This window comes from Sclerotinia sclerotiorum, genomic scaffold, assembly GCF_000146945.2.
Source record: "Sclerotinia sclerotiorum 1980 UF-70 scaffold_11 genomic scaffold, whole genome shotgun sequence".
Classification (NCBI taxonomy): Eukaryota; Fungi; Ascomycota; class Leotiomycetes; order Helotiales; family Sclerotiniaceae; genus Sclerotinia; species Sclerotinia sclerotiorum.
Genome location: NW_001820825.1, coordinates 1,004,997 through 1,020,323, shown reverse-complemented (window position 1 = coordinate 1,020,323; position 15,327 = coordinate 1,004,997). Strand labels below are relative to the sequence as shown.

Below are 15,327 nucleotides of genomic sequence, written 5' to 3'. Positions count from 1 at the left end.
TCCTGATTCTTGAAAATAGAGAAAGGGAAAAATGTTGATGTTGATGTTGATGTTGGTTGTGGTCGACGTAGGTAGGTAGGTAGGTAGGTGTAGGTGTAGGTACTAGGTATTACTGACTTGATATGGGTAAAGTAAAGGCAATAATTACGAAAGTGTTAAATGAGGTAAGTAGGGCAGATATTGGATATTGATTGGAATGGGAGATGAAGGAAGGGAAATGGGAGTGGAAATGGAAATGAAGAGACTTTGATTTTGGATTGGATTGGTTTTGCTTGTTGATGGTAATTGTATGGACTGGTACTGGTAGGAAAATCCGTAAGAGAGACCAAAAGATCAAAAGATGTCAATTTTCCTATGCAGTTAGCTGCTGGGATTCAGATCACGCTAGTTTAGACGATTATTCCACTAGCTACGGTGATCTTTTCATGCCAGCTGGTTCATTCATTTTTACGGTAAACTGTATCCACCTATCTGGGCGAGTCGTCCAAGCCAACACAAGCATAATCTTGATAATCAACTACCTAGTACATACTCCTCTGTACAGAGTACATACCTTGCCCACTACCCACCACCCACCCACTTCCCACACTGCCCACTGCCGACACTGCCTTCTGCTCACCACACATATTTGTTGATAAGTGACAACATCCCTTTTTTTGCCTACTGACCTTTTCATATTTGGTTATGACTTAGAATTCTTTCTTAAGCGACAATGTTGCTTCGCCAAAATTCTATTTTGCAAGAAACCGCAGGTTGTATCAACTGTCATTCTCCAATATTAGTTTTCTGTGGCGCAAATCAGAGGTGATTAAACTCCTGAAACTTTGGCAATATGCCCGGTCTGCCATGTAAGATTACAACGACCTTGCTGCTACGAGGGCACACACTTATATATAACTATAGCTTCTGTCGATCTCGACCGATGTATAGAAAGTCTCTACAAGAAAAACCTCCTCGCCGAATCCGTTATCGAAGCAATATGCGCGAAGACGAAGGAGTTATTAATGCAAGAGAGTAATGTGGTTCATGTGCTGGCACCCGTCACTGTGGTGGGAGATATACATGGTCAATTTTTTGATTTGATAGAGATATTCAAAATTGGGGGTTTCTGCCCAGATACAAATTACCTGTTTCTAGGTATGCCCCGCATTCTGACTTTGCACATATTTCCGCAGTGCTAATATACGGCCTATTTAATAGGTGACTATGTGGATAGAGGCATGTTCAGCGTCGAAACGATTTCTCTTCTTGTCTGTCTTAAACTACGATACCCGCATCGCGTTCATTTAATACGAGGAAATCATGAATCGAGGGGAGTCACTCAGTCGTACGGCTTCTATACGGAGTGCTCCAGGAAGTATGGGAATGCGAATGTATGGCATCACTTTACGGATATGTTTGACTTTCTTACATTGAGTGTGGTCATAAATGATCAGATATTTTGTGTTCATGGAGGTATGGTCCACACCAGCTTGATCTGGTCCGCTCTATGCGGCTAGAGATTCCCTTTTCGGGGAGTTTGCGCCCATACTGACATTTATCTGCAGGTCTCTCTCCTTCGATACACTCTATCGACCAAATAAAAATTATAGACCGTTTCCGCGAGATCCCTCACGAAGGACCCATGGCCGACCTAGTTTGGTCTGACCCCGACCCAGAGCGCGACGAATTCTCCCTCTCACCCCGCGGCGCTGGTTACACATTCGGCGCGCAAGTTGTGAAAAAATTCCTCGAAGTAAACAAAATGTCGCACATATTACGCGCCCATCAACTCTGCCAAGAAGGCTATCAGGTCCTCTATGACGATCGGTTAAGTACCGTGTGGAGCGCTCCCAATTACTGTTACCGATGCGGGAATATGGCAAGTGTCCTGGAAGTCAGTGATACGGGGGAGAGGTTCTTCAACGTATTTGCGGCCGCGCCAGAAAATGATCAGCATAAAGGTGAAATGCAGCAAGCAGGGCAGGACAAGACGGCTGATGGTAGTACGCTGCCAGATTACTTTCTGTGATTCAATTCGAAAGCCGGTCATAGACACTACATCCTGTTTTTCTTTCGACACGCCACTTCTCGAATCATCAATCAACGCCACTACTCGAGATCATGGAAGGAGTTATTAAAAGTCTTTGAAGAAGAGTTGGTGCAGAAACGTTGAGAAATGGCGATTCGCTGTAATGTCAAGTTATTATCTTAAATTCGCCCAGTTCTCATGCCAAAAAGTCCATGCGAAGAGTAGTCACGCGATACTACGCTGCATGATTACTCTTAATTATATGCCAAGACACTGCACTACACGAACTGGGCTGTAATCATGATATAATGTATGCCATTTTACAACTATGGATTGTGCTTTTGTAAAATCAAATTTCATAGGAACAGGAGAAGATACCCATGAATGAAGGCAAAAGCACAAAACCAGCTGTGTAACTTGATTCTGTTCATCCCATCCAAAATAAATGAGATAGGAAGAGCAATGGGATGCGAAAATTCTATACTTTAGAAAAAGTGAATGAGTCTTGTTTGAATTTAAAAATAATGTATGCGCGCCTGCAGGAAAAGGATGCTTTCAAACGACCACAGATATACTTTCTCAAGTCCATATTTCATCCGTACATACCATCCAAAATCAGTTAGTTGCATGATATGCCCAGGCATCTTCAGTTCGTGATTCATTTGACCATCCGTCCATAACTTTTTTTTTCCGTCCAAAACGTCGATTTGCAGGGGTAAAAAACAAGTAGGGAAGAAAATGATCGACTATTCTCCTAGCCATAACATGAAAGCAAAGTCGTGCATAAGGTATGTATCCGTCCAAATCGCAAGCGCGTAAAGGTATGTCGCAAAGTTGTCGTATGAGTTACTATGTGATATGAAAAATGGATCTGTGTCAAATGAGGCGATTACAGTATGAGAGGCGAAAGGTAGAAGACCGGAGGTGGAGTAGCTGGGGGATCTACCAGTCCTTGGTGATGTCAAAAGACCACTCGAATTCAAGATGCTTCTTCTTGTCGTCATCAATGAAGGTGGAAATAGCGGTGTAGTGACCTCGGGCCATCATTCCGGTTGGGGCATCCTCGTCGGCGACTGAGAGTTTGGTTACTAATAGGATTTTTAGGTAGGTGTCAAAAGGACTTACATCGTTTGGTGTGAACAGGATTCTTATCAGTGTTGGGTGCATAACTTCCCTGTTGGCTGGTTAGCATATGATGCATTGGGTAGGCACCGGGACGTGGAGAGGCTCTTACAATCATCTCTTGTAATTTATCGATCCTGATGCCCTTGCGCTTAATGACTTGAACATATTGAAGACCACTCAACACGTTGTGTTGAACTTTGAAAGTGGCAGTAAGGTTGAATTTAGAACCCTCCTTGATCTTGAAAGGATGATCCTTCAAGGTATTGAGAGCATCAGGTGTAGAAAGCTCGAGTTTGACTGGAGGACGACCTTCAGAGTTCATCTCAAGAGTGAGAATGATGCAGTCACGAGGATCATTTGGGTCACTGAGGTCCTTCCCACCACCACCGAGCCCAAGGGATTCCTTATAGCGCTGAAGAGATTCGTCTTCGGCATCTGCATTGAAGGGAGGCTGTCAGTAAATATTCTATATCAGAATTACAATAAAGTTTCATGGCATGAACTGATCAGAGTACATCAGATCTTGCTTGTATGCGAACGTAGAAGACAGGAGTTATTGAGAACAGGAGATATAAAGCAGTACAGCATTTCCATGTGTGCACTAACTTCACACCTTCAGATCTTCTGCTTTTCACAGTCAGATAGAAAGCTCCTTGCCAACCTTTGACGGAATCAAGAAGCCCATGGGTGTCAAAAGGTACCCTTGTTTCTTAACCCCCATAGTTGGTGTGACAACCCTAAAATATTTACAACTAATTTTGTACAAACTATTGTACATAGTTCAGTTGTTTCGATCAAGTAGACTCTAGATATCATAGAAAATGTATCCAAATTTTGATCTCCTGTCATCATTCTATATTGTTTGCCCCAGACCGCCTCGAGTGCGGGGTATCAGCTGGAGGGGTGAACTTGACTCTTGACTCAAGTTGAGCCAAGAATATTCCAAAAGTACTGCTGAGTAAATACGGCCGAAGAGAGATAACAGGAGAAGCTGGAAAGCAACAAAAGAAGACAGGATGAAAGGGGTTTAGAACATACCCATCTTGGAATACTCATCTAGAGTCTTCTTCTCCCCCACCTTGAAACCATCAGTTGTCTCTGGCAAGAGGTCATTATCTTGTTGGTCCGCCATGTTTGATATGTTATGGTAGATTTAGAAGGTATTAAGTGTAACAAGAAAGGATTGGTGAGTAAAGAGGAAGATCTGTAGAATAGATTCCGAACACAGAAATTTAAAAGCTGTTGAGTTTGTGGATGCCGCAGCTTTGATACAGCAACGGTGTTGGCAATCGAAATGCAGCTTAGTGGGGCTTAAGCTATGATCCTTACCAAGTTGCGGAATATGCAAGAATCTCGTGACAATGAGAAGGAGAGTATCGAAATTGAATCAGTCGAGTTTTGCGATGTTATTGGACTTTAGAGGAGGGAAAATGCGTTAAAGGAAGATCAATCAAATTGAATAGGCGTCTTCAAAGAAATGTTAGAATTGTATTTGGATTTGGAACATTGGAAATTAGTGAACGCTTCCAGATAAACAACGAAATATCACACCACGTGATATACTCATACTCTTCATAAAAGGGGCATCCCCGCAATTTACCTACAGTACGTACTTTGGCGCATTGACTCCAGGAAAGCCCTTCCTTTCGTTTCCTTTTTCGCCCAGTAGGTAATAATACCGGTCGGTAAGTGTCTCCTTTATTAACTTCACCCAAGTTCCAAGCCAGCAGACAGCCTCTTCCTTAGTGAGTTGGATTTTTGAGAGAGCTTTGGATTTCAAGCTACTAGGTAGGTATTAGTAGCTACCTAACCTATGAGTTTGAAGGTCAAGCTCAAATAGGTATTGACCGACATCAATACACACCAACAGTAGGAACACGATGTATGAAAAGTAGAAAATTAAAATCAACCGATGAATTTAAATCAATCGAGCATCGTCTCCTAGTAAAAGAATACCTAGTACTTATTAATAAATAATAAATCGGAAACTTTATTCATCCTCAAAACTTCAATAGGGTAATTCTGTCCAGCTCACCATGCAGTTCGGTGTGTGTGTGATCATCTACAAATGTGACTTTATATCATATCATCTAGAAGCTCGCATATGGAAGAAAGGATGATAGCTCCGGCTCTCAAGTAATGCACTCTCACCCCAGCCAGCCCAGCCAAATCCCACCCTCGTAGCCAAAAGACGACCAATACCGCTACCGCTCTCACAAACTTAACTTCTTACAGTCGTCAAGCCCTCAGGGATCGCACAATCTTCCACTTTTTCCCACACTGTGTACTTTCTACTTGTACACCTCCATTCCCACTCCAATAATCCTTGGTGATAATTCACACCTGCATTCACAATCATACTTCATCATCTTGCATTGCTTCCTTTGCGTTGTTGAATTTGTTAATCTGGGGTTAATCGATTTTGATTTTGGCGTGCGCATCTTGTATCGGCACTGTTACAGTTATTTTCGCGGGTAACTATACAATCGGTCTCTTTCGATAACCTTTCTTCCGTGTCCCGTCGCGAATAGACCAAAGCTTCTTCACATACTACTACGACTGTACACTCCTTCCTTCAGCCAACGCGCAACATCTACATCAAGAAGGTATCAATCGTGTCAAGTGTTTTTCATGTAGGAATCCTGTTCCTATTTTCTCTTTAATCCCAATCAAAGATCAACGAAATGTTTGCTAATCGCGTTACCACGAAACAGAGTTACAGTTTATACGAAATCTTCTTCACGAAGTATTTATCACTTTTGGATTTATCCAATCTAATAGTCTATTCGATACTCCCATATCGCCATCCTCTCGAGCCAGTTACTATTGAGCCGGTTATCGTCAAGTCCGTTACTATCGCGATGCCTGCTTCGCGACACTTACCCCCAAAGGTCAATCCTTTGATGACCTCAGAAATCCCATCTTGTAAGATGATGCGCCAGTCGCGTTGATGGTTTGAGGACCAAAACTAACAACCGTCGCAGATGAAACTTTGGTTGCTAGAAGAAGATTGGGTCAGACGGATCTTGCTGTAAAGACAGGTCAACTCAATACTTCGAACTCTACGCGGCCAAAGAACTTGGGCACTTTCGACTACGCGCATTTGCGTGCTCCGTTGCCTAAAGGAATTCACAGTGGTATCTTTAAGCCTTCGCCCGCCTCGTACTTTCTTATGCGCCGTAGCAGTGATGGCTATATCAGCGCGACCGGAATGTTTAAAGCCACATTCCCATACGCGGAGGCCGCGGAAGAGGAAATGGAGCGTCGTTATATTAAGAGCCTGCCAACAACCTCTGTAGATGAGACCGCAGGGAACGTTTGGATCCCACCTCACCATGCGCTCGAGCTTGCAGAAGAATACCAAATCCTGCCCTGGATCAAAGCTCTCCTTGACAACGCGCCCATTGAAGTTAACCCAACTAAAGACCAGACAACTAAATCAATTGTCCCACCTCCAAAGTTTGACTTTAAAGATCTCGCTCCAATTCCCGCACCAAGGCTACTATTAGAAGAGGCACCTCAAATCGCCCCTCCCGAGACCCTTACCGCACCGACTACAAAAAGTGGCCGTCCTCGTCGATCCGCATCACCCAGCAAATATGCATCTACATCTCCTCGTAAGATTGCAAGAGCACGCAAACCAAGCGCTAGGCTAGCAAGTTTGGAGCCTACCGAGACCGCCAACAATGTACTCGAACAAGTTGAGGAAAACGGAGTTGTTGAGGCCGAGAAGCAGAAGGTAGAGACGACAGAACCCGCGGAATCCGCAGAATCCACAGCTTCTGAGCCTGTGAAAGAGTCAGAGAAGGAAGAATCAAGCGAAGTCTCGGAGCCAAAGGTCACAGTCAAAGTTGACACTGATGTTGAGGTTAACGGTGATGTTGAGACGACCCACACTCATGTTCAGGTGGAGATGCCAGCTGGTTCACCAGATCTCTCCCTCCCGGAGGATACTGAAGCTATGATTGCCAAGGCGAAAGAAATGGTGGATGCTGCCGTCAAGCATGACGCAGCTATACCCAGTCGCTCGAAGCAAGTGAAGAGAAAAGCCGAAGAGTTTGAGGCAGACGTGGATGACGAAGAAGAGCCTTCACAAGCTCCAGCTAAGAAGGTCAAGGTAGCGGCCGATTTGAGAAAGGAGAGGGTGAAGACTCGGGCATTGATTGGATTGAGTGCTACTTTGGCAATTGGGTAAGTTTTATTAATTTTGCTTTTCTTCGGATACAGTACTGATAAAAAATCGCAGTGCAATAATTCCATATGTGTTTGGCGCTTTTTAAAGTGATCACGCTGGACATGGGTTGTATATTGTTATGTTTTCTATTTCATCTACTGTTTATTAGTCCAGGGGCGTTCATGACAGGGAGAATGGCTTTTCGGATGACCTTGAAGACCGGTGGACTTGCTGGATATACTACGCAGTGAAAAGAATATTTTTTCGAAGTAGATACTACATACAGCACTAAAAGCCACCACGATTTTGAGGAAAGCGCGGTGTCGTTCTTCTTCGCACAATCATAGTGTTCAGATAGGCAAATCAAATTAATTTGACCACGAATTATCTATTTACGGGACATATAAAGCTGGGTCGAGATCAATTGATGTTGGGCTGGGTGCTAGCACGTTCCTTCTCATTTGGTGAAAATGGAAGGGACGATTCGCGAGGTACCAACAATCAGTGGCAACGTGCCTTCCCAATATACTTAGATTCGTGCTATGTCATCGATATCTTTTCAATTCTCTCCTCCCAAATAAAATCTCTTACTTTAAACCGTTTCTTTTTCCTACAATCATCAATACCTTCTATTACCAAAGAATATGATCAAAGTTATCATTGTTCTCAATTCAAACCTGCAATGAGGCATGATTGTCGGAAATTCTTTTACAAGTCTAAAATATCACGATGGTGCAACTAGATACGCCTACGAGCAGCGAATTGCGAAAACCCATCACTTCACCTTTTGCAGGAGGTATGACTACTGCTCAATTGGAACGAGTGTTACAAACAACTCCTGAAATGAATAGATTTAATCCTTCGAGAAGACGCCTTCAAGCGCTAAAAACTCCTGATGTTCGCACTTCCAAAAGTGAAATCGTCACTGCTAGTGATGAAGTAGCTACGGCTTCAATTCCATCTCCGATTGTTCACCCGCCTGTTTCGCTAATCTGCGAAGATTCGGGAGAGGGAATAAATAATATATCGGCGGCTATACGAGCTGATGATGTACAGGGAAGTGCTTTGAAATCTACTGACTCTATTCCTCCTCCCTGCCACAAAGACATTTTGAGCTCAAAGCAACAAGGTGGAACATTTCCAAAAAGATTCTTGAAAACAATTGCAAAACGCAAACAGTTACGCAGGGGGAAACGCAAAGAGTCTAGAGTCTTCACGTCGCATCCGGTGGAAAAGACATTGAGCACATTCTTCAATGGAGAGAAAAGTGGTCAGCACGAGGGTTTCTCTTCTCAAGAATCTGGTAGCATGGCTAGGGTAGAAACATCGGCACTAAGATTAGAAACTCTCAGTGGTGAAACATCCGGTGACAGTCAGGAATCTATAAGCCTTGAAGAGATCATTCGGATGGCTCCTCGCACATCCACTTCACAGGCAAGGAATGATTTTACACCACGTTATGTTAGTCTATCATTTGGACCTGCACGGCTGGTACGAAGAGCGAATATGAGCTCGGATAATGAGGACGATGATGGTGATGATGATGGTGATGATGGTGATGATGGTGATGATGGTGATGATGGTGATGATGGTGATGATGGTGATGATGGTGATGATGGTGATGATGACCTTAACAAACTTGAAATGGCGATCCTTGGTTTAGGCGATAGTAATGATTCATTCATATCTATGCCTGGCCCAGATGACTCCGATGGTGCTGACATCAAACCCAAATCTCGAGCTGGTCGCCTAAATCGCCAGAAGCAGAAGAAAAAGAAGAAAATTCCTCGAAGGCTCCTGATAGACGAGCTGTACCTAGTATCTGAAAGGGTGGAAGAACTGACCCAGGAGAATGACGTTGAAAGTGGTATGTTCATAATCTCGCAAATTCCATGATACAATACTGATCAGTTATCTAGTACAATCTTTGGGAGAACTACCAGATGATCCAATCTCACAAGACGCCCCAGATGCGCCACAAGTCATAAACACTGTTGGCCGCACAAAGCGCGAATTGAGCACGCTCCAAAGATGGAGCTGCGAAGCCTTTGGAAAGATTGATGCAAGAGAATTTCGGTTCCCAAAACTTGGAAGCACATCTCCTCAGGCAAGAACAGAAAGTCGCCATGAGATGCGCCCGTCCCATTCGGATGGCTTCGTAGGATCTGAAGCAGATTCTACTGGTCAATTTATGGTGTTTTCTAAGCAAAAACGTGTCAACATTGGCATATGGGGACTGACTACTCGGGTAGCACAACTGCAGTTGGTTCGCGAGAAGGACTACGGGCTAGTCGAGGAGTCGAACGACCAAATTAAAAAAAGAACTTCAGCGAGAGTACCCAAGAGACCTCCACAAAAGCAAGCTAAAGTCAATGTGCCAGTTTTCATTGAGCCTAAGGCTCAAGCGGTTGAGATGGGCGATGCTCAACAAATCAACCAGGACAACCAGGACAACCCAGACCATCAAGACCATGACGACGATCAAAAGGGTCGGCCGATGAATGGATATGTCCCTGGTGATGGAATCATCCCAAATGTAGAGAACAAATCGCCGTTGAGACTGCATCGGGAAGTATGTCGAGAAGTCACATTCGATGAGAGGCTCGATGTTAATCAGCGTGCGAGAATGCACTCTTCTAATTCCTTGGTCCGGCGAGATATGGAAATGAAGTTTTCAGAGAGTTGTCACCGTGGAGAGTGTGAGGAGGATGGGCGATCTTGGCATGAATCTGAGCGCAGCGTCGTGAGCATCTCAAGTGATGACGACGACCCCGAAGAAAGCGACGATACCAGTGATAGTAGCAGTGAAGAGTTGAATGAAGGACAGCAGATGGAAGGAGATTCTGATGCTCAAACGACTTCGGCAGAGGACACAGACAGCCAAAGTGACGCTACTAGTATTTCAGTTGCAGAAGAACTAAGTGAGGCTAGTGAGAGTAGTGGTGAAGACATGGATAAAGAGGGTGAGGATGAGGAGGGTGAGGAGAACGAGAAGGGAGAATACTCTACTGTACAGGCGGTATTGGAAGAAGAAATGAACAAACAAATTGATGAGGGTAGAGTCTCCACTGAAAACCCAAGTGGAGCAGGCGAGCCTATCAGCAAAGAGGGCTACAAGCAGTTGAGGAGTGAGGTAGAAATTACCACAGTCTCGTTGTTGGGGGGATCAAACCAGCATAAGGAGAGCTCTCCATTTGAAGATTTGCTGCTGGAAGAATCTCAAAGAACAGAAGCTGGCGCGATTGAAGAGATTGACGACGTTGAGCCATCGCAGCTATCTGTTGCCATGAGTTGGCAGAATACCGCATATGCAATATCAATATCAGAAGCTGATACCTGGAGACCACGTAGACCGAAGCCGAGCTGCGTGGTTAATGAGACAGAAGAAGATATTGTGGACAGTCCAAGCCCGATTTCGATAATCGTCAAAAGAAGAAGATCAGCTGGTCTTCAGACACATAGACGAAGGAGAACATTCAGTAGTCGACCGCTTACCCTTACGACAAGCCGATCCGCCACTCCGCCTGGCCTTGATCTGGGAGAGACTCAGGTTGTGGTACCTGAGGTCCCAGAAACACAATTTGTTGCAGCGGCTCGCGAGATGTCTCCTGAGCTTGGCAAATCGCAAGTGGCCGATTTGTCTAATGAGCTCGAGAACTCGATGATTGACGCACTGCCTCCTGACAACCAGCAAAACTTCTTGCCTCATTTTTCTCAGCTCTCATTTATTCCAGAAGACATACCAGAAGAAAGCTACTTTTACAGGGCTTCCCAATCTTTGAAGGGAGATTTTGGAACACCTAAATCACGAGCTAAGTCGACTCCAGCTCGTTTTTCTCCAGAATATAATCAAGCAATCGTAACTCCTGCCTCGATTCAGCCAGGTGCCGAGACTACGGCGAGTGTATTCTCTGCATCAGGGATATCACCTAAATTCTCACAACAGTCGTATCGACCCACGCCCAGATCAGTAAAAAGTTTGAGCCGTCTTACCAGACAAGCAAGCTTCGCCTTTGGGACTTTGCCGGTTTCTGCCAGGAAGAGGACAAAAACTTTACCATTTGTTCCACCATTCAAAAAGCCAACCTTGCGGATCAAGCGATGAATCATTCGGCCAAACAAATACAGCATACGCTTTAACGTTCTTGCTATTTGATGCGTTGCCCGATAAATGGGGGATGGATGTACCGCTTTTGACAGTTGGGCTGCAAATGGAATGTAATTCGCCATACTGGAGAAACAATTTCTGGAGATTTAAGCTATTAGCAATGGTAGAAAGTAATGAGAGACATTTAGTAGCAATAATCGAAGAGCCGAAGAGCTGATATTCATAGTAAATTATTATTCCGTTCATGGTATTCCCCGAGCTCGACGGGCACATTCACCATTGATGGTCGTATTTCAACTTTTCATCACTTTTTGCCACCTAGATAATGATTTTGCTCTAGATCAGTTGTTATAAGGAAATTTCATTCATTTCCTGTACCAAAACGCCTTGCTAATTGGACAAATTGGGCAGATATGTACACTACAATATCGTTTCTGCACTAGCAATTTCATCATGTAATCTATAAATTATTTTGCACCCTTTCCCTTCGCCTCATTCTCGCCAAGCTCCCTTATATACACTTTAGTTAACCCTTCTCCGGTGTAATCTTCTTGTCCATTCTCGAATCCTGGACATACGCCCACGGCTAAATATCTCCCATCACTTGAGAATGAGAGAGCAGCAACACTTGCTGGGTATTTTTGGTACTGCCTAATTCTCCTTTTCGCCACGGCGTCCCACAGTGCAACCACTCCATCGCCGCCTCCAGATGCAAATGTACCGTGAGTGGGGTGGAATGCTAGCGCATTGACCGGATATACAATATCGGTGCCATCGCCCGCTGCATCGGGTTGACGATGACATTTGAAAGCGTATTTGCGGGCTTGAGAATCGGGTGAGGGATCAAACCATTCCACCGCGACACGGCCTTCGATAGAGGAGGAGGCATATCCGTCATCGTTAGGCATGCAAGCTACAGCGCGGGTCATGAATTTAAGGGAGGATTCGCGTTGTTGCCAGGGTTTTTGGGAGGGGTCGGTGGAGCACGGGAGGGAATAGATGTATAGGGAGGCGGGATGACATGGCGACTACTAGTTTTGTGGGAGTGAGAGAAAGGGAGTGCGGTTTGGATGGGAGGGGGATTGTCGTTGGGGACTGCGATGGGTCGGAAAGGTTATGGATGTGGAGGGTTTGATCCCAGGACGCGGAGATGAGGAGAGCTAGATGAGATTAATACTCTGTAACAATTGACGCGAACGACAATGCTGAAACCTACAATGCTCTTTACTATAAACCACTGACTTCACCGGCGCCTCATGCGTACTCAGCACTGTCTGTTCTCCGCTTTCCAAATTAATCCTGCGACACATTAGCATGCCAATCCAAATTGAACGTACACAGATGGGCAAACGCACCGTTTCACCTGCCAATCCATTCCAGCTGTAAATGCTTCATTCTCATCACCTCCGAAACAAACATCTAAAACCGGCGCGCGATGCTCATAAGTTCTAACGAGCTTTCCCCCTTCGGAAACACTTTCTGTGTTGTATAGATAGACCTTTTTATCCCAAGAGGATACCAGTAATTTGGTTGGGGTATAAGGCGAAAATTGTAGAGAAGAAACAGCATCGGTAGGAGGCTCTGAGAGCTCGAATTGAACTGCTAGAAAGATATATTAGTACCCTTGCGTGAGCTTGGAGAATGCAGGGCTTGGTTACCTGGCGCCATGATTGTATGGGCTTCGAATGATAGTAAAGATAATGCGGAAATTTCTATGCGCGCAAGATCCAAGATTTTAGAGCTATGAGCTTTTCAAAAGAGTGTCTTGTCAATGATAAGGATTCAGTAATTGCGCACTTTGCGACGATAGTGGTCTGGTCCTTGTGAAATATTTAGATTGATCTCGACTTCTGTATGAGGTTTAGTGCGACAATTCTGCCCTGTTCACCGCCAGTAATGTTTATCAGCCTTGCATTAAGCCTTTCAACTTTTGCCAAAAGTGCCCCTCTCCAAACTCAACAACCATTCTTCCAATATTCCCAAAACAGTTTTTTTAAGATCGTGAAACTCTAGGCTTTCCAAATCTACGATAGAGTTACTACATTTTCCAAAAACCTCAAAGTTGAAGGTGTCGACAGACGTGCAACAAAACCTTTGGAAGTTCTGAGGGTAGGTAAGCTAAATTGGTGGTGGGCTACAATCTCGCAAGTTTCGCACTGCTTCGACCTCATATCTATGAAATTTACGGCAGCCTTTGGATATTTCATATACAGGAAGGATTATTGAAGGGTTGTATCATCGCTATTTAGTGCAATAAGGGAAAGATTCGGATTCCTACTCACACCTCTCACCCACGAGTCGCCCCTCATTATCATCCTACGATCATCGCAAATTAGAACCGCCATCTTACTCACATAAAGCACAATATGCCTTTCGCACAGCTCGTCCTCGGCTCTCCTGGTGCTGGGAAATCTACCTACTGTAATGGTATGCAACAATTCATGTCTGCCATTGGACGAAAATGTTCTATTGTGAATCTCGACCCTGCGAATGACCATACGAGCTATCCTTGCGCCATCGACGTGCGCAATCTTATAAAGCTTGAAGAGATTATGGAAGAAGATTCACTAGGGCCCAATGGTGGCGTACTCTATGCTCTTGAGGAATTAGAACAGAACATCGAGTGGTTGGAAGAAGGGTTGTCGGAGCTGGGCGAGGATTATGTACTTTTTGATTGTCCAGGCCAGGTCGAGCTTTACACACATCATTCGTCTTTACGAAATATATTTTTTAGGTTACAGAAATTAGGATATAGAGTATGTTATTCAGTTTGCGATTGGATGGCTACTTTAGGGAGTCAATATGCTGACATTTGTGCAGCTCGTAGTTCTTCATCTTTCCGATTCCTATTGCTTGACTTTGCCTTCATTATACATCTCGAACCTTATCCTCTCACTGCGAGCAATGCTACAAATGGATTTACCGCATCTGAATGTCTTGACAAAAATGGACAAGCTGGCTTCGTATCCACCACTTCCTTTCAACTTAGATTTTTATACTGAAGTCCAAGATCTGTCATATTTACTCCCTAGTCTTCAAGAAGAATCATCTGTAATGCAAGGCTCAAAGTTCGAAGGTCTGAATAAAGCTATCATTCAGCTTGTTGAGGATTTCGGGTTGGTGGGATTCGAGACGTTGGCGGTGGAGGATAAAAGGAGTATGATGCATCTACTGCAAGTCATAGATCGTGCCGGGGGATATGCTTTTGGTGGCGCGGAGGGAGCAAACGATTCAGTCTGGCAGGTGGCTATGAGAGAAGGTACCACAACGATGGATATAAAAGATGTTCAGGAGCGATGGATCGATCGCAAGGAAGAGTACGATGAGGCATATCGTGAGATGGATAGGAAGCAGTTTGAGGAAGAATCCAAGATCCAAGAAGAGGATGAGAATTCGAGAGCCGCAGAAGATGATGACGATCTCGAGGAGATGGCTCGGGCACCGTTCGATTCGGGAGTAAAAGTTGTTAGAACAAATCAATGATACCTCATCCATTTCCATCGCTTAATTCTTCATCTTCATCACTATCCACCGCATCCACCATCATTACATCTTTCGTAGATTCTGCCGTGGTCCCCTTGTTTGTGCTAAACATCTTCTCCAGTGTAGATTCGCTTTGTTCCCCTAGGTCTCGGCGAGCCTTTAATATCATCTCCCTCGCCCTTCTGATAGCTTCCTCCTCCGCCTTTCTTATCGTTCCACTTACCCTCACAACCCTGAATACACAATTCTTCCCATTCTTAATAGGTAAACTATTCATCAGCGACAAAGCCGCCCATACAATCCTATAATGCGCTCGTGAAACCCGTAGAATAAATGTCGATGTCGCAGATGACAAATATTTCACTGCATTCCAATCAGTAACCAGTTCATAAATTTTTAATTTTTTTTGGACAAGAGAAATGACAA

At 44.4% G+C, this 15,327-nt stretch overlaps 6 protein-coding genes across 6 annotated transcripts; 4 read left to right on the top strand and 2 right to left on the bottom strand.

Annotated features, from left to right (window-relative positions):
• Positions 1-832: 832 nt before the first annotated feature.
• Positions 833-2,011, top strand: SS1G_08513 (hypothetical protein; the record flags this gene model as incomplete). Its single annotated transcript, XM_001590723.1, has 4 exons — positions 833-848; positions 904-1,137; positions 1,201-1,455; positions 1,593-2,011. The coding sequence occupies 4 exons, from the start codon at positions 833-835 to the stop codon at positions 2,009-2,011; spliced, it is 924 nt and encodes a 307-aa protein (XP_001590773.1).
• Positions 2,012-2,953: 942 nt separating this feature from the next.
• SS1G_08512 (hypothetical protein) lies at positions 2,954-4,268 on the bottom strand (the record flags this gene model as incomplete). The annotated part of the gene is made up of 4 exons (XM_001590722.1): positions 2,954-3,084; positions 3,137-3,185; positions 3,246-3,571; positions 4,175-4,268. The coding sequence occupies 4 exons, from the start codon at positions 4,266-4,268 to the stop codon at positions 2,954-2,956; spliced, it is 600 nt and encodes a 199-aa protein (XP_001590772.1).
• Positions 4,269-5,997: 1,729 nt separating this feature from the next.
• On the top strand, positions 5,998-7,416 carry SS1G_08511 (hypothetical protein; the record flags this gene model as incomplete). Its single annotated transcript, XM_001590721.1, has 3 exons — positions 5,998-6,061; positions 6,121-7,327; positions 7,383-7,416. 3 exons carry the CDS (start codon positions 5,998-6,000, stop codon positions 7,414-7,416), a joined length of 1,305 nt encoding a protein of 434 aa, XP_001590771.1.
• Positions 7,417-8,039: 623 nt separating this feature from the next.
• On the top strand, positions 8,040-11,415 carry SS1G_08510 (predicted protein; the record flags this gene model as incomplete). The annotated part of the gene is made up of 2 exons (XM_001590720.1): positions 8,040-9,177; positions 9,230-11,415. 2 exons carry the CDS (start codon positions 8,040-8,042, stop codon positions 11,413-11,415), a joined length of 3,324 nt encoding a protein of 1,107 aa, XP_001590770.1.
• A 470-nt stretch (positions 11,416-11,885) lies between these two features.
• On the bottom strand, positions 11,886-13,086 carry SS1G_08509 (hypothetical protein; the record flags this gene model as incomplete). Its single annotated transcript, XM_001590719.1, has 4 exons — positions 11,886-12,331; positions 12,635-12,717; positions 12,774-13,020; positions 13,077-13,086. The coding sequence occupies 4 exons, from the start codon at positions 13,084-13,086 to the stop codon at positions 11,886-11,888; spliced, it is 786 nt and encodes a 261-aa protein (XP_001590769.1).
• A 698-nt stretch (positions 13,087-13,784) lies between these two features.
• Positions 13,785-14,901, top strand: SS1G_08508 (hypothetical protein; the record flags this gene model as incomplete). Its single annotated transcript, XM_001590718.1, has 2 exons — positions 13,785-14,174; positions 14,239-14,901. 2 exons carry the CDS (start codon positions 13,785-13,787, stop codon positions 14,899-14,901), a joined length of 1,053 nt encoding a protein of 350 aa, XP_001590768.1.
• Between the last annotated feature and the right edge of the window lie 426 nt (positions 14,902-15,327).